This window comes from Saccostrea echinata, unplaced genomic scaffold, assembly GCF_033153115.1.
Source record: "Saccostrea echinata isolate AGI-Se365-2 ecotype Australia unplaced genomic scaffold, CSIRO_AGI_Sech_v1 ptg000003l, whole genome shotgun sequence".
NCBI lineage: Eukaryota > Metazoa > Mollusca > Bivalvia > Ostreida > Ostreidae > Saccostrea > Saccostrea echinata.
Window position 1 is genome coordinate 6,710,251 of NW_026889752.1, and position 22,815 is coordinate 6,733,065.

Sequence of the window (22,815 nt, forward strand, 5' to 3'; positions counted from 1 at the left end):
TTGAAAAAATTTAAATCTACAACATATCCCAATTCTTATGTTTAAGTTTGGTGATAATCTGCCAAGTGGTTCTTGAGAAGATTTTATAGCAAACATTACTTTTGTTTTTATTTCCTTAAATATCTCCCCTTGTTTCAGGGTCACATCCCTATTCTTAGTATATTTGTTTGTTTGTTTGTTTGTTTGTTTGTTGTTTAATGCCCCTCTCGAGAATTTTTCAATCATATGGAGACGCAACCCTTGTCGCTGGAGTGTTGCAAATTTTGACCTATATTTGGCACTCAGGGTCCTTGAGCAGTGAGGGGTCTTTTTCGTGCCAACATCTACTGTGACATGGGACCTCGGTTTATAAGGTCTCATCTGAAGGACCGGTCTCAACATCCCACAGTGGGATTCGAACCCGCGACGTAAGGATTAGCTCCTTACTCTGCGACTCTGGAGCAGACACTCTAACCATTGCACCATGCGGGCGACGATTATTCTTAGTATAAAGTGAAGGCCCTTAGGCCAAGGATACCCTGTGACAAAGAAGAAGGTACGGTTTTAGCTTTATTGTGCCCTAAAATTTAATGGCATCAAAAAGTTATATAACTGCCTTAAATATTACTTGAGTACATGACTGGTAAATCAGGAAATAATATGGCATGAAGGAGTATCATTTGGAAATATGAAGTCATTAATTTGATGGATATCTCTATTTTAAAGAGAAAAAGCTTCAAATGACCAATTTCAAGGGTTATTTTCTTCAGAAAATAGCGTCCACAGCGGTCACCTACTTTAATTTTCAGATATGTTGTGTATAATTCTTTGAACCAGAAGTCTCTGATGAGACTGTAGCTCTACTGGTTGTACTTATAAAGAAAGATAAAAGTAGCATTTGGACTTGAAACTTTGCAACAGCAATAAATAGAATAATGATCCTTGGTTTAGTCTGTTTTTATTGCAATCAGAATAAAACTGTAGGAGGAGTAGACTTTTAAAATAATTTTACAGAAACTTCAATTTAAGTGACCATGGCAACATCATTCAACAAAATCAAAAAGCAATAATGACAATGATGTATCTCAGTGTAGTCTACTTGTATGCCAAGTTATACTGAAATCAGACAAAACAAAAAAATTCTATTTTTTAGTAACCATGGCAACAACGTTCATCAAAATCCAAAACTGGTATAAAGAATTATGTATCATAGTGTTAAGTCTACTTGTGTGTCAAGTTATACTAAAATCAGATGAAAACTGTATGAGGAGTAGCATTTTGAAATTATTTCAAGGAAATTTATATTTTTAGTAACTATGGCAACACTGTTCATTGAATTAAAAAAAAACGATATACAGAATTATGTATCTTAGTGTAGTCTACTTATGTGCCAAGTTATACCGATATCAGACCAAAACTGTAGGAGGAGTAGCATTTTGAAAGTATTTCAAAGAAATTTCTTTTTTAGTTACCATGGCAACACCGTTCATTGAATTCAAAAAACGATACATAGAATTATGTTAGTGTAGTCTACTTGTGTCCCAAGTTATATTGAAATCAGACCAAAACTGTAGGAAGAGAAGCGTTTTGAAAAGTTGTTTACAGACAGACAGACAGACAGACAGCTAGACAGACGGACAGACGACGATCACCTTACTATCACATAAGCTCTTCTGGTCTCTGACCAGTAGAGCTAATAATCACATATCTCAAAATCTTGGGTGATGCCTGTGGCCAATATTATCTGAAAGAAAATTCCATAGAAAATTGGTGTCTTCTGAAATTTTTTAAGAAAATATGGGAAAATGCACAAGTTTATGATGTCACAATTAGCATTTAGAAGGTCATGTGAGAAAAATGATTTGTATTATCTTTGTGCATGGAAGTTCAATATTCAGAAACATGAGTTTTAATATTTTATGTCACTTTTATTTTTAAGAAGAAACACAGGGCAAGATTTGTACTGAAACCGGACCTCGTTTTTTGACAAAAATAGACCTAGGGTTTCTTGAGATATGACCCATTCCAAAACGTTTACGCACACTGCACAAATGGCCACAGCATAACCTCTTTAAGACTTTGGCTCAGAAGAGCTTATAAGTAACCCCCCCCCCCCCCCCCCCAAACCCCTGACCCAAGGGCCACATCTTTCAGAATTTTGGAAGAACCACTCTTGGTCATCATAATTATGCATTTAGTTTGTTTGCTTCATACCAAGGAGCAGAGGAGATGATTTTCAAAGCATTATTACTTTTTCAGTATATGAGAAATAAACCCACTCACCCTCCTCCCCCCCCCCCTCGGAACCCCTGACCCAGGGGGCACACCTTTCACAGATTTGCACCCTTCCTCATCATCACTGTGGCCTTAGTTCCTCAGCAGAGGAGTAGATTTCCAAAAATTGATGCATGTTCACTATGTAATCAACAGACCCCCACCCTAACACCAGACCCTAACATCAGAACCCCGACCCAGGGGCTACGTAATTCACAATTTTGGATGAGACACCCTTGTTCTCTATAATTATGCATTTATTTCATCTGCTTAATACCCAGGAGGCGAGGAGAACATTTTTGTTCATAAATTATGCATTTGCACTTTATATTCAACAGAGCCCATCCCTAGCACAAGAAGCCCTGATCCTGAGGCCATGAATTTTACAATTTTGGTATAGAGACCAATGCTTATTACAATCATGCCAATAGTTTGACTTCTTGATGTTCAGGAGTAAAGAAGAGGATTTTTAAAAATTGCAATAAATTTTGATGGTTTAAGCCCTGCCCCTCAAGCCTCAGGGGGCAGGGGCCATGAATTTCTCAATATTTATTCCCCTTTACCCAGAAATGCTATATGCCAAAATTGGTTGAATTGGTTCAGTGGTTCCACAGAAGCAAGTGAAAAAGTTTGCATGACAGTGGACAAAAAGCAATAGCAATAGGGCAGTTGAGTGAACTCATGTGACCTAAAAACTTTGTCAGCTCCGAAATATGCCATATTAAAAGGCCAGTAAGTCTGATACACAAACGTTTACTATGCACCTTTCAGTTTTACTAACTACAAAAATCAATTTTCAGATAATAAATTTAACATAACATACATTTTTTCATGTAGTTTTGGAAAACAAACATACAAGTCATATGATAATGAAGTTGTTAAAAAAGTTGCAGTTCAATAAGTCTTAGAGTCAATTAAAAACCAGAAGTCTCTGACAAAACTGTAGCTCTACTGGTTGTACTTATAAAGGAAGATAAAAGTAGCACTTGGACTTGAAACTTTGTAACAACAATAAATAGAATAATGATCTTTGGTTTAGTCTCTTTTTGTGGCAAGATTTATTGCAATCAGACTAAAACTGTAGGAGGAGTAGCCTTTTTAAAACAATTTTACAGAAATTTTGATTTAAGTAACCATGGCAACATCATTCAACAAAATCAAAAAACAATAACATCAATTATGTATCTCAGTGTAGTATTCTTGTATGCCACATTATACTGAAATCAGAAAAAACGTGTAGGAGGAGTAGCATTTTGAATTCAAAGTATCTCAAGAAAATTTCTATTTTTAGAAACCATGGCAACATTATTCATTGAAATCCAAAAATCAGTACAAAGAATTATGTATCATAGTGTAGTCTACTTGTTTGCCAAGATATACTGAAATCAGACCAAAACTGTAGGAGGAGTAGCATTTTGAAAGTATTTCACAGAAATTTCTATTTTTAGTAACCATGGCAACACCATTCATTGAAATCAAAAACTGATATATAGAATTAGGCATCTTAGTATAGTCTACTTTTGTGCCAAGTTATATTGAAATCAGATCAAAACTGCAAGAGGATTAGTGATTTGAAAGTTTTTCACAGAAATTTCTATTTTTAGTAACCATGGCAACATCATACATAAATCAAAAACCGATAAACAGAATTATTTATCTTTGTATAGTCTACTTGTGTGCCAAGTTATATTGAAATCAGATCAAAACTGTAGGAGGAGTAGCATTTCGAGAGTATTTCACAGAAATTTCTATTTTTAGTAACCATGGCAACACTGTTCATAGAAATCAAAAACTGATATATAGAACTATGTATCTTAGTGTAGTCCACATTTGTGCCAAGTTATATTGAAATCAGATCAAAACTGTAAGAGGATTGGTGATTTTGAAAGTTTTTCACAGAAATTTCTATTTTAAGTAACCATGACAACACCATTCATTGAAATCAAAAACAGATAAACAGAATTATGTATCTTAGTATAGTCTAATTGTGTGCTGATTGATATTGATATGAGACCAAAACTGTAGGAGGAGTAGCACTTTTAAAGGATTTCCCAGTAATCTCTACTTTTAGTAACCATGGCGACACCGTTCATTGAAATCAAAAATCGATACAGAGAATTATGTATCTTAGTGTAGTCTACTTACAAAACGATAAGTCCTTTAACTTTGGAGTTCTGAATGACAGTGAAGACTGAACGATAAGTGAACACTGAACGCAAGGTGAACGCAAAGTGAACAAACGGAGAGTGAACGCGAGCGCATGGTGAACGCTGAACGCAAAACTGTGAATGGAGAGTGAAGGGTGAAAGCACGGTGAAAGAACGGTGAACACATTCTGAACGAACGGTGAGCCAATGGAAAAATTGGAAAGTATAGCATTTCAGGGACTGTATATGCCAAGTTATATTGAAATCAGACCAAAACTGTAGAAGGAGTAGCGTTCTGAAAAATTGTTTACAGACGGATGGACAGACAGACAGCTAGACAGACGGATGGACAGCGGACACCTTACAATTGCATAAGCTCTTCTGGTCTCTGACCAGTAGAGCTAAAAATCTACACTGAAACATATTGATTTGTGTCTTCCTTTGTTAATAGAACTAAACAGAGGCAAAAATATTTGCAAGTCTCTTAAATTTTGCGTTTATAAATATTTTTAGTGAAGGTTTAGCATAAGCATACAAATAGAAAGCAGACAAGTAAAATCACGTGGAAAGAATGTCCACCAGTGTAGTTGCCTATGCTGGGGAAAGCTTGTTCTGATCCATCTTTTTCTTGCATTGCTTGCGTTGCATTATTAGAATCAAGAATTCTGGAAAGAGAAGAATATTTTGTTTATAAAATGATTATTTAACAAGAGGTTCACACACAAATGTGAGACACAACATTCACATGAGTCACCATGGTGATGAACAGATAAGGAAGATTTTACCATCAACTGAGAACAGAATTTCAAATTTATTTAACTTTTGAAAATTAAAAAAAAAAAAAAAACACCTTGTGTCCCTATTGAAATGTTACATGTACAAAACTTCCTGCATTTCATGACAAACAAGTTGATGAAACAAAACAAGTTGATGAAACAAGAATATCAGCAGTCTCATTTTAAGTCATCATTTCGTAGATTCTATGGTCGATACAATGACCTTGACCTTACACACTGAAGTTGACAGTTTTTTCCATTATTTCCCGATCATGACAAGGACTGGTGATCGGTCGGCAGGGGATGCTCACTCCTCCATGGCACCTGATCCCACCTCTGATGTTTCGGAGGTCCGTGTTTGTTCTGCTCCTATTTTGTATTGTTTAATGGACTTTTGAGCTTGAATACTGTGTTCGTTATCTCCATATATATATATATATATATATATATATATATATATATATATATATATATATATATATATATATATATATATATATATATATATTTATTTATACATTTTAATACAGTTTTGGCAAAGGACACTTTTTGCTCAGAGAAACTTAGTAAATTAATTAAGCCTTTAGTTCAAGGGAGAGAAAAGCACAAACTGCTTTGACATCTATTTTTTACTTACTAAGTTTATAGAAATAAAAAGTATTCCATAATTTAATATTTCATGTAAAAGCAAACTAATAGATAATGGAGAATAACTCTACTTACTTTAAGACACAGTTATCAATTACAATACTTCCATGGGCACAGTTCTCACTGAATGGTGTGATCGATGAATATAAAGATCAATAAATTCTTTATTGTTACGATCAAATTGAAGTTTTTCACTTCTGAAAACAAAAAAAATAAGCTCTCATATAATAAATAATAAAATATTTTACCTGTTACTTTTGAACATATCTTTTGTCTTATTTGCACGGAGTTTATAGACTGCTCTGTAACATTCTTGATCTGAAAATACAAATAAAATATCTAACTAGAACTGTCTAGAATGGACAAATACACCCTGCTGGGATTTTCAGAAAAAAGAGTTGCAATGAGGTAAAATATATGGTTCCAAAAGAAAACCCTTGTCACAAGAAATAAAAATGTGAAACATGAAAGCCCTACATGTAGCACCAATTGTTCAGAAGTTATGGGAAAGATTCAAGTTTTTCCAATGTAGGTCAAACACAAAGGTCAAGGTAAGGAAGTCAAAAATACTGGTACCCGAATAAAGCCCTTGTCACAAGGAATATTAATGTGAAAATGTGAAAAATGAAATTCCTAGCACTAATTGTTCAGGATTTATGGCCAACATCAAACATGGTAAAGTGGGTTAAAGTATTACAAAAATAGATCAAACACCAAGGTAAAGATCAAAAGGTCCAAAATATTGGTATTCAAAGTCAAGAGGAATACACATTCAAGTGAAATATGAAAACCCTAGCAGTGACTGTTCAAAACTTATGGGTACAGTTAAAGTTTTGGTGTACAAACAAACAAACAGATTAGCAGCAAGAACAGCTTGACAGGCCAATATATATGTATATATATATATATATATATATATATATATATATATATATATATATATATATATATATATATATATATATATATAAAGCACTAAAAATGACCAACGACACGAACAATAATAATTGTCAAATTTTCGGGACAACCTGTCCCTTCCTCAGGACAAAGAAAAAAGTTAAGAAGTCATAAAAACAAAGGAAATAGAGAAGCAAAAACAACTAGCACTACTACTAAACTACCAAACACTAAATATTTACAATGTTACATGTTTAATTTGGAGTTTATAAACAGTTGTGAACAAAGAAATCCGGAGCGCTATGAATTGCGTCTGGTCTATCGGGTGTACTCTGGTGAAGTGTGATTTACATAATTGAACGAATTAATTATCGCTAATTAATTACGACCAACAGTAAATCGTACATTGTACAATGTAAATTTATCAGACAAAAAGTTCTTTAATGTATAAAAGAAAATAATGGTTATCACAATTGTTACTAAAAAAAGAAAAAAAAGAATTTTGACAAATTACAACATTTCATTATCTCAAGATACTGTACAAGAGTATGTATATGTACGTGTTTTCATTCAATTATTTTATTTTTATAATTCTAATTTACATTTTTGTTTAAATCCAGATCAACATCAAAATTATTAATCTTCTTAATTGAAAAAAAGTAAAAAAAAAATAAATACATAAAAAAAAAAAATGAATAAAGAACAGCATAAATGTACATGTACAGTATGTCCAATCGTAAACTGCTATGGTATTATTTTGATTTATCTTGTACAAAAAATAATGTAAAGCTTGATTTACCTTGTTAAGGTCTTCCGTCTCCAACGGAAGACCTTATTGTTTTCTTTCGGTTTCTTTTTCCCTATTATTATTATTATTTCTCTTACCGATTTTGTGCACGCGAGTTCTCGGAAATGGCTCGGTCGATTTTCACCAAACTTTCACATCTGATAGATATTCATCTGAACCTTGTCGGAAATTTTCGTCGTCGATGACGTCACTGCCGGTCGTGAGATATGGACGATTTTCTGATTTTTCAGAGGGTCGGCTTGTCCTGGCAATCACTCCTAAACGACTCAAGATTTTGAGTTGAGATTTTCAGTGAGGGTAGAAAAAGGATTGTAGATGTGCTTTTTTGCGTCTATATCTTCCCGGCGCAAAAGGCGCCAAAGCTCGCCTGGGCTCGAAAAATAGGCTCACAAGCATCTCGCAAAATTTGACAAGTTTTCTATCATATCTTTATACCTGTAAATATTTTGTTAAAACATATATAACAAAAGTTGTGCAGAATGATAAGTGCTTTCATTTGATATCAAGAAAAAGGGGCTGACCCCTCAAGTTAGGGGCTCAGAGGGGCCAAAAGTCTTTCATCTATAACTCTTTAACAATCAATATTTTGTTATACATTACTGAAGCAAAAATGTTCATCTTAACATTCTGCAACTACATATTATAAAATTTTGATCATATGTTACGTAATAAGGGGCCATAAGGGGCCAGAATGCTAAATCTTTGACACATTATATCTCCAAAAGGGGAAATATTTTGATAAGCAATATTGAACAAAAGATGTTCAGAATAATGTTCTAAACAATATACACCCTTTTAATTTTTGCAAGACATCCCCATTAAGGACTTGGAGGGCTGGCCCCTAAATACTGTTATTCTATATATCTCTTAAACGAAAGGAAATTTCTGAATAGTGGTGGAACAAAAAGTCTTCAAAATCACAAGACCTTTCATTTGATATCAAGAAAAAGGGGCTGACCCCTCAAATTAGGGGCTCAGAAGGGCCAAAAGTCTTTCATCTATAACTCTTTAATGATCAATATTTTGTTATAAGTTATTGAAGCAAAAATGTTCATCTTAACATTCTGGAACTACATATTATAAAATTTTGATCATATGTTACGTAATAAGGGGCCATAAGGGGCCAGAATGCTAAATCTTTGACACATTATATCTCCAAAAGGGGAAATATTTTGATAAGCAATATTGAACAAAAGATGTTCAGAATAATGTTCTAAACAATATACACCCTTTTAATTTTTGCAAGACATCCCCATTAAGGACTTGGAGGGCTGGCCCCTAAATACTGTTATTCTATATATCTCTTAAACGAAAGGAAATTTCTGAATAGTTGTTGAACAAAAAGTCTTCAAAATCACAAGACCTTTCATTTGATATCAAGAAAAAGGGGCTGACCCCTCAAATTAGGGGCTCAGAAGGGCCAAAAGTCTTTCATCTATAACTTTTTAATGATCAATATTTTGTTATAAGTTATTGAAGCAAAAATGTTCATCTTAACATTCTGCAACTATATATTATAAAATTTTGATCATATGTTACGTAATAAGGGGCCAGAATGCTAAATCTTTGACACATTATATCTCCAAAAGGGGAAATATTTTGATAAGCAATACTGAACAACGGAAGACCTTATTGTTTTCGTTCGGTTTCTTTTTCCCTATTATTATTAAGGTCTTCCGTCTCCAACGGAAGACCTTATTGTTTTCGTTCGGTTTCTTTTTCCCTATGATTAGGGTCTTCCGTCTTCAGCGGAAGACCCTTCTATTATTCTTATGTTTCTTTTTCACTTTTATTATTATTCTTCTTTTTTTTTCTCCTTACCGATTTTGTGCAGAAGATTTCTCGGAGATGAATTGATCGATTTACTTCAAATTTTCAGAGTTTATGTCTTATCATCTGAAGTTTGTACCGGCTTTTCAAAATTTGAAAAATCACTTCCGGTCGGTAGTTATCGCCCTTTTATTAAAATTCAGAGGACCTCCTTGTCTGTGATGGAACTCAAAAACGGCTTAAGCTAGAGTGCTGAAATTTTCAGTGATGATAGAGGACATGTTGCCATTATGCACCTGGGTTTAGATATTTTCCGGAAGTGCCTAGTATGGAAGCTCGGTTGGGGTCGAAATTTAGGACACGAATCATGAATCAATTTTTGAGACATTTTGTATCATATCTTTTAAAGTATAATTATTTTGTTAAAACATACTGAGCAAAATTTGTGCAAAATTACAAGATCTTTATCATGATATCAAGAAAAAAGGGCTGACTTGTCATATTAGGGGCCGAGAGGGGCCAAAAGTATTTAACCAATAACTCTTTAACGATCAATATTTTGTAATGCATTACTGAAGCAAAAATGTTTATCACAACAATTTACAACTATATATTACAATACTCACATCATATGTTACATAATTAGGGGCCTTAAGGGGCCAGAAAGCTAAATCTTTGACGCTTTATATCTCAAAAGTGGGAAATATTTTGATAAGCAATATTGAACAAAAGATGTTCAAAATAATGTTCTAAACAATATGCAACCTTTCATTTTTCGCTAAATGTCCCCATTAAGGAGTTGAAGGGCCGGCCCCTAAATTATTCTTTTGCAAATATCTCGGAAACGAAAAAGAATTTCTGACTAGTTGTTGAACAAAAAGTGTTCAAAATCATAAGAGCTTTAAAGTGATATGAAGAAAAAGGGGCTGGCCCTTCATAATAGGGGCTGAAAGGGGCCGAAAGTCTTTGAACAATAACTCTTTAACGATCAATATTTTGTAATGCATTACTGAAGCAAAAATGTTTATCTCAACAATTTACAACTATATATTACAATACTCACATCATATGTTAAATAATTAGGGGCCATAAGGGGCCAGAATGCTAAATCTTTGACGCTTTATATCTCAAAAGTGGGAAATATTTTGATAAGCAATATTGAACAAAAGATGTTCAAAATAATGTTCTAAACAATATGCAACCTTTTATTTTTTGCTAAACGTCCCCATTAAGGAGTTGAAGGGCCGACCCCTACATATTTCTTTTGCAAATATCTCAGAAACGAAAAAGAATTTCTGACTAGTTGTTGAACAAAAAGTGTTCAAAATCATAAGAGCTTTAAAGTGATATGAAGAAAAGGGGGCTGGTCCTTCATAATAGGGGCTGAAAGGGGCCGAAAGTCTTTGAACAATAACTCTTTAACGATCAATATTTTGTAATGCATTACTGAAGCAAAAATGTTTATCACAACAATTTACAACTATATATTACAATACTCACATCATATGTTACATAATTAGGGGCCTTAAGGGGCCAGAAAGCTAAATCTTTGACGCTTTATATCTCAAAAGTGGGAAATATTTTGATAAGCAATATTGAACAAAAGATGTTCAAAATAATGTTCTAAACAATATGCAACCTTTCATTTTTCGCTAAATGTCCCCATTAAGGAGTTGAAGGGCCGGCCCCTAAATTATTCTTTTGCAAATATCTCGGAAACGAAAAAGAATTTCTGACTAGTTGTTGAACAAAAAGTGTTTAAAATCATAAGAGCTTTAAAGTGATATGAAGAAAAAGGGGCTGGCCCTTCATAATAGGGGCTGAAAGGGGCCGAAAGTCTTTGAACAATAACTCTTTAACGATCAATATTTTGTAATGCATTACTGAAGCAAAAATGTTTATCACAACAATTTACAACTATATATTACAATACTCACATCATATGTTAAATAATTAGGGGCCATAAGGGGCCAGAATGCTAAATCTTTGACGCTTTATATCTCAAAAGTGGGAAATCTTTTGATAAGCAATATTGAACAAAAGATATTTAAAATAATGTTCTAAACAATATGCAACCTATTGATTTTTGCTAAAAGTCCCAATTATGGAGTTGAAGGACCGGCCCCTAAATATATCCTTCGCATATACCTCGGAAAGAAAAAGAATTTTTGACTAGTTGTTGAACAAAAAGTCTTCAAAATCATGAGCGGTTAAAGGCAATATCAAGGAAAAGGGTCTGACCCCTGAAATTAAGGGCCGAGAGGGCCGAAAGTATACAATCAATAACTCTTTAATGATCAATATTTTGTAATATATTACTTAAGCGAAATAGTTCATCTTCACACTTTTTGTCTAAATAACATGATGTTGATATCATATGCTACGCAATAAGGGGTCTTTAGGGGCCAGATTGCATAATCTTAGGCGCAATATATCTCGAAAAGGAAGAATATTTTGATAAACAGTATTGAGCAAAAGACGTTCAAAATAATATTCTGAACAATATGTACTTTTTCAATTTTTGCTAGACGTCCCCATCTAGGACTTGAAGGACCGCTCCTTAATATTCCTTTTGCATATATCCCGAAAACAAAAAAGAATTTCTAAATAGTTGTTGAACAAAAAGTGTTCAAAATCATGAGAGCTTTAAGATGATATCAAGAAAAAGGGGCTTACCACTCACATTAGGGGCCAAGAAGGGCCGAAAATCTTTAATCTATAACCCTTTAATGATCTATATTTTGTTAAACATTACTAAAGCAAAATTGTTCGTCTTGACAATTTATTTATATCATTATATTTGAACGAAAATCTCAGTCAAATTTTTATCTCATCTTATCAAAAATCGGACGGAAGACCCACTCGTTGCTCGCAACGAGATCGCATCTAGTTATTATTTTTCTTACCGATTTTGTGCACGCGAGTTCTCGGAAATGGCTCGGTCGATTTTCACCAAACTTTCACATCTGATAGATATTCATCTGAACCTTGTCGGAAATTTTCGTCGTCGATGACGTCACTTCCGGTCGTGAGATATGGACGATTTTCTGTTTTTCAGAGGGTCGGCTTGTCCTGGCAATCACTCCTAAACGACTCAAGATTTTGAGTTGAGATTTTCAGTGAGGGTAGAAAAAGGATTGTAGATGTGCTTTTTTGCGTCTATATCTTCCCGGCGCAAAAGGCGCCAAAGCTCGCCTGGGCTCGAAAAATAGGCTCACAAGCATCTCGCAAAATTTGACAAGTTTTCTATCATATCTTTATACCTGTAAATATTTTGTTAAAACATATATAACAAAAGTTGTGCAGAATGATAAGTGCTTTCATTTGATATCAAGAAAAAGGGGCTGACCCCTCAAGTTAGGGGCTCAGAGGGGCCAAAAGTCTTTCATCTATAACTCTTTAACGATCAATATTTTGTTATACATTACTGAAGCAAAGATGTTTATCTTAACAATTTACAACAACATATGATAAGAGTCTGATCATATGTTACGTAATAAGGGGTCACAAGGGGCCAGAATGCTAAATCTTTGACGCTTTATATCTCGAAAAGGGGGAATATTTTGATAAGCAATACTGAACAAAAGATGGTCATAATAATGTTCTAAACAATATGCACCCTTTCAATTTTTTGTCAAACGGCCCCATTAAGGACTTGGAGGGGTGGCCCCTAAATATTTCCATTCAGCATATCTCCACAACGAAAAGAAATCTCTGAATAGTTCTTGAACAAAAAGTCTTCAAAATCACAAGACCTTTCATTTGATATCAAGAAGAGGGGGCTGACCTTTCAAATTAGGGGCTTAGAGGGGCCAAAAGTCTTTCATCTATAACTCTTTAACGATCAATAATTTGTGATACATTACTGAAGCAAAGATGTTTATCTTAACGATTTACAACAATATATGATAAGATTCTGATCATACGTTACGTAATAAGGGGTCACAAGGGGCCAGAATGCTAAATCTTTGACGCTTTATATCTCGAAAAGGGGGAATATTTTGATATACAATGCTGAACAAAAGATAGTCAGAATAATGTTCTAAACAATATGCACCCTTTCAATTTTTGTCAAACGGCCCCATTAAGGACTTGGAGGGGTGGCCCCTAAATATTTCCATTCAGCATATCTCCAAAACGAAAGGAAATCTCTGAAAATTTCTTGAACAGAACGTTTTCAAAATCACAAGACCTTTCAATTGATATTAAGAAAAAGGGGCTGACCCCTCAAACTAGGGGCCTTGAGGGACCAAAAGCATGTCATCTATAGCTTTTTTAATAATGTTATATAAATCAAAAGAATGAAATCTAATTAGCGAAGTCTATATATTATTATCTTTTAACAAAGATCATAGTCAAAATCATGTCTCATCTTATCGAAAAATCGGACGGAAGACATACTCTTTGCTCGCAACGAGATCTCATCTAGTTATTATTATTTTTTTTCTACACCGGTATCTCAGTAACGGTTTTGTGGATTTTTATGAAACTTTCGGAGATGATAGGGAACGATGTTCCCTCAGGACGTTTTTTTCATTTTTGATGATCTCACTTCCGGTCGCGAAATATGACGTATTTTTGACTTTTTTCTGCAATTCCGGTCTGTCCTACTCCGAAGAAACTGCGCAAAATAGAAATTTGAAATTTTCAGGAATGATAGAATTGTGACCTTGACATGTGCACCTGACTTTTGAAATTTTAAGAAGATGTTTAAATTTTTCAAATTTTAAAGTTAAATTTTTCAAAAAAAAAATTTTAATCGAATTTTGAATTTTTTTATATTGTCAAATAGATCTTGGCGAGAACTTTCCAAAAATGTATTTGTTTTGCATGTGAGTACATTAATAAACAATATATAAGCTCAGGTGTGTTAGGTCACTTGAGTGCAAGTGTACTTTAAGAACTTTTCTTTAAAAAATCATTACTCTTTTATTTCTTGACCGATTTTAAAACTTTTTACACCGTCAAATAGATCTTTACGAGACCTTTCCAACAGTATATTTGGTTTTATTGTAAGTGCACTAATAAAGAAAATATGAGCTCAGGTAAGGTAGCCTTTTGTTTTGACAGGACATGTCAAAATCATTGTCAAGGACACTTGCGTATGACCGTACTCTTTGATCTTTGGCAGATATCCTTTGATTTCTTTTAAAAAGCATTACTCTTTTATTTCTTGACCGATTTTTGAACTTTATACACCATCAAATAGATCTTTACGAGACCTTTCCAACAATATATTTCTTTTGTTTGTAAATGCACTAATAAAGAAAATATGAGCTCAGGTATGTTAGCTTTTTTTTGACAGGACATGTCAAACTCATTATCAAGGACACTTGTGGATGACCGTACTCTTTCATCTTTGGCGGATATCCTTATATTTTTAAAAAATCTTTACTCTTTTATTTCTTGACCGATTTTAAAACTTTTTACACCGTCTGATAGGTCTTCCTGTGACCTTTCTTACAGTATATTTGTTCTAATTTTAGGTGCAATTTTAAAGAAAATATGAGCTCAGGTGTGTTAGAGAATTTTGACGGCCCATGTATAAGTTATCGATTTTCTTCAGCGACGTTTAATACACAGTGACCTAGAAGAAAGCAAGGACATTCAATTAAGTCTGAGATAGTGATTTCATAATGCACCTGTGATTATGAAAATTTGTGTATTCAATTTAAATCATTGAAAGTTTTGAATACTGTAATTTCAAATTTTAAAACCTTTAAAATCGTAAGATTTTGATATATCCTCTAATGTTTAAAGCGGTAAGCTCCTACTTGATGAATTTTTATTCCAGCATTTAAAACTTCAAAAATTTTCAAATTTGGAATAATTTAAAAGCCTTAAAATATGAAATCAAGGACATCTAAAATAATGAGAACATGAATGAGAGTGATTTGGAGTCTATTGGAGGTCAAAAAGAGTGAAATTTAAACGATTTAAATTTTTTAAAAAAAATTCAAAACTGCTTCCAAAGATGGAGAACATCATACAATGAGGTGAAATCTCTCAAAGGTCAAAGAAAGTAAAATTTTATCGATATAATTTTTTTCAAAAAATTTAAACTGAATCCAAATGTTAAAACAAGGACTGTCTCTGTATTTTGAAAGATGTAGAACATCAAACAATGTGTTTTGAATCTCTAAAAGGTCAAATAAAGTGAATTTTAAACGATTTAAATTTTTCAAAAAATTTAAATTAAATTCAAATGTTAAAACAAGGACTATTTCTATATCTTAAAAGATGGAGAACATCATATAATATGTTTTGAAATCTCTCAAAGGTAAAATAGAGTAAAATTTTAACGATTTAAATTTTTCAAAAAATTTAAATTGAATCCAAACGTTAAAATAAGGACTATCTCTGTATTTTGAAAGATGTAGAACATCATACAATGTGTTTTGAAATCTCTCAAAGGTCAAATAGAGTGAAATTTAAACGATTTAAATTTTTCAAAAAATTTAAATTGAATCCAAACGTTAAAACAAGGACTATCTCTGTATTTTGAAAGATGGAGAACATCATACAATGTGTTTTAAAATCTCTCAAAGGTCAAATAGGGTGAAATTTAAACGATTTAAATTTTTCAAAAAATTTAAATTGCTTCCACAAACATAAAAAACGCAACAAATGATGTTCTCTTCCTTCAAAATATGTAAGTTGACTTTTGTTTAATATTTCAGTGCAATTTAAATTTTTTTGAAAAAATTAAATCGTTTAAATCTCACTCTAATTGACCTTTGAGAGGTTTCAAAACACATTGTATGATGTTCTCCATCTTTCAAAATACAGAGATAGTCCTTGTTTTAACATTTGGATTCAATTTATTTTTTTTTTAAATTTAAGTCGTTTCAATTCCACTCTATTTGACCTTTGAGATATTTCAAACCACATTGTATGATGTTCTCCATCCTTCAAAATACAGAGATAGTCTTTGTTTTTATATTTGAAATCAATTTATTTTTTTTTTTGCAAAATTTTAATAGTTTAAATTTCACTCTATTTGACCTATGAAAGATTTCAAAACACATTGTATGATGTTCTCCATCTCCCAAAATACAGAGATAGTCCTTGTTTTAACATTTGGATTTAATTTAAACTTTTTGAAAAATTTAAATCGTTTAAATCTCACTCTATTTGACCTTTGAGTGATTTCAAAACACATTGTATGATGTTCTCCGTCTTTCAAAATACAGGGATAGTCCTTGTTTTCACAATTGGATTCAATTTAATTTTTTTGAAATAGTTGAATCCTTTAAATGTCACTCTCTTTGACCTTTAAGTGATTTCAAAACACATTGTATGATGTTCTCTGTCTTTCAAAATACAGAGATAGTCCTTGTTTTAACATTTGGAAGCAATTTAAATTTTTGTAAAAATTTAAATCCTTTAAATCTCACTCTATTTGACCTTTGAGTGATTTCAAAACACATTGTATGATGTTCTCCATTTTTCAAAATACAGAGATAGTCCTTGTTTTTACATTTGGAAACAAATTGATTTTTTTGAAAATTTTGAATCGTTTGAATCTCAATCTATTTGAACTTTGAAAGATTTCAAAACACATTGTATGATATTCTCCATCTTTCAAAATACAGAGATAGTCCTTGTTTTAACATTTGAAATCAATTTAATTTTTTAGAAAAATTTAAATCCTTTAAATCTCACTCTATTTGACCTTTAAGTGATTTCAAAACACATTGTATGATATTCTCCATCTTTCAAAATACAGAGATAGTCCTTGTTTTAACATTTGGAAGCAATTTAAATTTTTTGAAAAATTTAAATCCTTTAAATCTCACTCTATTTGACCTTTGAGAGATTTCAAAACATATTGTATGATCGGTTTCTTTTTCCCTATTATTATTATTATTTTTCTTACCGATTTTGTGCACGCGAGTTCTCGGAAATGGCTCGGTCGATTTTCACCAAACTTTCACATCTGATAGATATTCATCTGAACCTTGTCGGAAATTTTCGTCGTTGATGATGTCACTTCCGGTCGTGAGATATGGACGATTTTCTGATTTTCAGAGGGTCGGCTTGTCCTGGCAATCACTCCTAAACGACTCAAGATATTAAGTTGAGCTTTTCAGTGAAGGTGGAAGAAGGATTATAGATTTGCTTTTTTGCATCTATATCTTCCCGGCGCAAAAGGCGCCGAAGCTCGCCTTGGCTCGAAAAATAGGCTCAAAAGCATCTCGCAAAATTTGACACGTTTTCTTTTATATTTTTATACCTGTAAATATTTTGTAAAAACATATATAACAAACGTTGTGCAGAATGATAGGAGCTTTCATTTGATATCAAGAAAAAAGGGCTGCTTCCTCCTATTAAGGGCTCAAAGGGGCCAAAAGTCTTTTATCCATAACTCTTTAACGGTCAATATTTTGTTATAAATTACTGAAGCAAAAATGTTTATCTTAACAATTTAAAACTACCTTTTTATAAAATTGGGATCATATATTACGTAATAAGGGGCCATAAGGGGCCAGAATGCTAAATCTTTGATGCTTTATATCTTGGAAAGGGGAAATATTTTGATATGCAATTCTGAACAAAAGATGTTCAGAATAATGTTCTAAACAATATGCACCCTTTCAATTTTTTTCAAACGGCCCCATTAAGGACTTGGAGGGGTGGCCCCTAAATATTTCCATTCAGCATATCTCCACAACGAAAAGAAATCTCTGAATAGTTCTTGAACAAAAAGTCTTCAAAATCACAAGACCTTTTATTTGATATCAAGAAAAAGGGGCTGACCCTTCAAATTAGGGGCTGAGAGGGGCCAAAATCATTCATCTTTAACTCTTTAACGATCAATAATTTGTGATACATTACTGAAGCAAAAATGTTTATCTTAATTAATTACAGCAATATATGATAAGAGTGTGATGATATGTTACGTAATAATCGGTCACAAGGGGCCAGAATGCTAAATCTTTGACGCTTTATATCTAGAAAAGGGGGAATATTTTGATATGCGATGCTGAACAAAAGATGGTCAGAAGAATGTTCTAAACAATATGCACCCTTTCAATTTTTGTCAAACGGCCCCATTAAGGACTTGGAGGGGTGGCCCCTAAATATTTCCATTCAGCATATCTCCACAACGAAAAGAAATCTCTGAATAGTTCTTGAACAAAAAGTCTTCAAAATCACAAGACCTTTCATTTGATATCAAGAAGAGGGGGCTGACCTTTCAAATTAGGGGCTTAGAGGGGCCAAAAGTCTTTCATCTATAACTCTTTAACGATCAATAATCTGTAATACATTACTGAAGCAAAGATGTTTATCTTAACGATTTACAACAATATATGATAAGATTCTGATCATACGTTACGTAATAAGGGGTCACAAGGGGCCAGAATGCTAAATCTTTGACGCTTTATATCTAGAAAAGGGGGAATATTTTGATATACAATGCTGAACAAAAGATAGTCAGAATAATGTTCTAAACAATATGCACCCTTTCAATTTTTGTCAAACGGCCCCATTAAGGACTTGGAGGGGTGGCCCCTAAATATTTCCATTCAGCATATCTCCAAAACGAAAGGAAATCTCTGAAAATTTCTTGAACAGAACGTTTTCAAAATCACAAGACCTTTCAACTGATATTAAGAAAAAGGGGCTGACCCCTCAAACTAGGGGCCTTGAGGGACCAAAAGCATGTCATCTATAGCTTTTTTAATAATGTTATATAAATCAAAAGAATGAAATCTAATTAGCGAAGTCTATATATTATTATCTTTTAACAAAGATCATAGTCAAAATCATGTCTCATCTTATCGAAAAATCGGACGGAAGACCTACTCGTTGCTTGCAACGAGATCTCATCTAGTTAGGGTCTTCCATCTTCAGCGGAAGACCCTTCTATTATTCTTATGTTTCTTTTTCAAGCTTCTTATTATTAGGGTCTTCCGTCTCCAACGGAAGACCCTTCTATTATTGTATTGTTTCTTTTTCACTTTTATTATTATTATTATTATTCCACTTTTTCTTTACAATTTTTGTGCAGAAGATATCTCGCAAACGGTTCGATCGATTTTCATGAAATTTTCAGGGGTAATGCCTTTTGATCTGAAGATGATCCTTTTTTGTTCAAATCCTTAAAATTCACTTCCGGTCGGAAGTTATCGCCCTTTAATCGATTTTCAGATAACCATTTTGTCGACACAAAAACTAAAAAACGGCAAAAGCTAGAGCGCTGAAATTTTCAGCGATTATAAACGACATGTTGAAGTTTTGCACCTGGGTTTTCAAATTTTCCGGAAGTACCTAGTATGGAAGCTCGGTAGGGGTCGAAATTTAGGACATGAATCAGGAGTGAATATTCGAGACATTTTTTATCATATCTCTAAAACTATGAGATTTTCTAAAAACATATTGAATAGAAATTGTGTAAAATTACAAGATCTTTTATACGATATCAAAGAAAAAGGGCTGACTCATCATATGTGGGGCCGAGAGGGGCCGAAAGTCTTTAGTCAATAGCTCTTAAACGAACAAAATTTTGTAATGCATTACTGAAGCAAAAATGTTTAACTCAACAATTTACAACTATATATTATAATATTCACATCATATGTTACATAATTAGGGGCCATTAGGGGCCAGAATGCAAAATCTTTGACGCTTTATATTTCAAAAGTGGGAAATATTTTGATAAGCAATACTGAACAAAAGATGTATAAAATAATGTTCTAAACAGTATACAACGTTTCATTTTTCTCTAAACGTCCCAATTAAAGAGTTAAAGGGCCGGCCCTTAAATACTTCTTTTGCTAATATCTCGGAAACGAAAAAGAATTTCTGAATAGTTGTTGAACAAAAAGTGTTCAAAATCATAAGAGCTTTAAAGTGGTATGAAGAAAAAGGGGCTGGCCCCACAAAATAGGGGCCGAGAGGGGCCGAAAGTCTTTAATCAATAACTTTTTAACAATCAATATTTTGCAATTCATTACTGAAGCAAAAATGTTTATCTTAACATTTTACAACTATATATTATGATATTCACATCACATGTTACATAATTAGGGGCCCTAAGGGGCCAGAAGTCCAAATTTTTGGCACTTTATATCTCGAAAGTGGGAAATGTTTTGATAAGCAATATTGAATAAATGGTGTTCAAAATAATGTTCTAAACAGTAAGTAACCTTTCGATTTTTGCTAAACGTCCCCATTTAGGAGTTGGAAGGGCTGGCGCCTAAATATATCTTTTGCATATATCTCGGAAACGAAAAAGAATTTCTGAATAGTTGTTGAACAAAAAGTGTTCAAAACCATAAGAGCTTTAAAGTGGTATGAAGAAAAGGGGCTGGCACCTCAAAATAGGGGCCGAGAGGGGCCGAAAGTCTTAAATCAATAACTATTTAATCATCAATATTTTGTAATATATTACTGAAGCGAAATAGTTCATCTTCACACTCTTTAGCTAGTATATAACATGGTGTTTACGTCATATCTTATGCAGTAAGGGATCATTAGGGGTCAGATTGTATAATCTTTGGCGCAATAAATCTTGAACAGGAAGAATATTTTGATAAACAATATTTTAACAAAAGACGTTCAAAATAATATTCTTAATAATATGCAATCATTCAATTTTTGCTAGACGTCCCCATTTAGGACTTAAAGGGCCGGCCCTTAATATTTCTTTTGCATATATCTCGGAAACGAAAAAGAATTTCTGAATAGTTGTTGAACAAAAAGTGTTCAAAATCATGAGAGTTTTAAGATGATATCAAGAAAAAGGGGCTGATCATTCATGTAAGGGGCCAAGACGGGCCGGAAGTATTTAATCTATAACTTTTTATTGATCAATATTTTGTTACACATTACTGAAGGGAAATTGTTTTTCTTAACAATTTATTTATATAACTATTTTTTAACGAAAATCTCAGTAAAATTCTTATCTCATCTTATCGAAAATTGGACGGAAGACCCACTCGTTGCTCGCAACGAGATCGCATCTAGTTTTTATTATTATTAGGGTCTTCCGTCTTCTGCGGAAGACCCTTCTATTATTCTATTGTTGATTTTTCACTTTTCTTATTATTATTAAGGTCTTCTGTCTCCAACGGAAGACCTTATTGTTTTCGTTCGGTTTCTTTTTCCCTATTATTAAGGTCTTCCATCTCCAACGGAAGACCTTATTGTTTTCGTTCGGTTTCTTTTTCCCTATTATTATTATTAAGGTCTTCCGTCTCCAACGGAAGACCTTATTGTTTTCGTTCGGTTTCTTTTTCCCTATTATTATTATTATTATTATTATTATTCTTACCGATTTTGTGCACGCGAGTTCTCGGTAACGTCTTGGCCGATTTTCATAAATCTTTCACATCTGATAGGTATTGATCTGAACCTTATTGGAAATTTTTTTCGTTGATGACGTCACTTTTTATCTCGAGATATTAAGGATTTTCTGATTTTCAGAGGGTCGGCTTGTCCTGGAAACTCTTCCGAAACGACTTAAGATATTGAGACAGGATTTCCAGTGAAGGTAGGGGAAGGTTTGTACATTTGCAGGCAGGTGCCCAAATCTCTCTAGCTCAAAAGGCGCCGAAGCTCGGTAGGGCTCAAAAAATGTCTCAGAAACATCTCATAAAATTTTACACCTTTTCTTTCATATCTTCATACATGTTAATAATTTGTTAAAACATATAGAAGAAAAGTTGTGCAGAATGATACGACCTTTCATTTGATATCAAGAAAAAGGGGCTGACCTTTCAAATTACGGGCTGAGAGGGGCCAAAAGTCTTTCATCTATAACTCTTTAACGATCAATAATTTGTAATACATTACTGAAGCAAAAATGTTTATCTTAACGATTTAAAACAATATATGATAAACTTCTGATCATATGTTACGTAATAAGGGGTCACAAGGGGCCAGAATGCTAAATCTTTGACGCTTTATATCTCGAAAAGGGAGAATATTTTGATAAGCAATACTGAACAAAGATGGTCAGAATAATGTTCTAAACAACATGCACTCTTTCAATTTTTGTCAGACGGCCCCATTAAGGACCTGAAGGGGTGGCCCCTAAATATTTCCATTCAACATATCTCCACAACGAAAAGAAATTTCTGAATAGTTGTTGAACAAAAAGTCTTCAAAATCACAAGACCTTTCATTTGATATCAAGAAAAAGGGGCTGACCCTTCAAATTAGGGGCTGAGAGGGGCCAAAAGTCTTTCATCTATAACTCTTTAACGATCAATGATTTGTAATACATTACTGAAGCAAAAATGTTTATCTTAATGATTTACAACAATATATGATAAGATTCTGATCATATGTTACGTAATAAGGGGTCACAAGGGGCCAGAATGCTAAATCTTTGACGCTTTATATCTCGAAAAGGAAGAATATTTTGATAAGCAATACTGAACAAAAGATGGTCAGAATAATGTTCTAAACAACATGCACTCTTTCAATTTTTGTCAGACGGCCCCATTAAGGACCTGAAGGGGTGACCCCTAAATATTTCCATTCAGCATATCTCCACAACAGAAGG

At 33.2% G+C, this 22,815-nt stretch overlaps 1 protein-coding gene across 1 annotated transcript in view; it reads right to left on the bottom strand.

The window, feature by feature from the left end:
- Positions 1 to 4,155: 4,155 nt before the first annotated feature.
- Positions 4,156 to 22,815, bottom strand: part of LOC133178544 (uncharacterized) — a 39,248-nt gene continuing 20,588 nt past the window's right edge. The window contains exons 3-4 of the mRNA XM_061313247.1: positions 6,073 to 6,142; positions 4,156 to 5,065 (exon numbers count right to left, since the gene is read on the bottom strand). Coding sequence (XP_061169231.1) covers positions 4,921 to 5,065; positions 6,073 to 6,142 — 215 coding nt within the window. The 3' untranslated portion in view covers positions 4,156 to 4,920. The remainder of the gene's footprint in view (positions 5,066 to 6,072; positions 6,143 to 22,815) is intronic.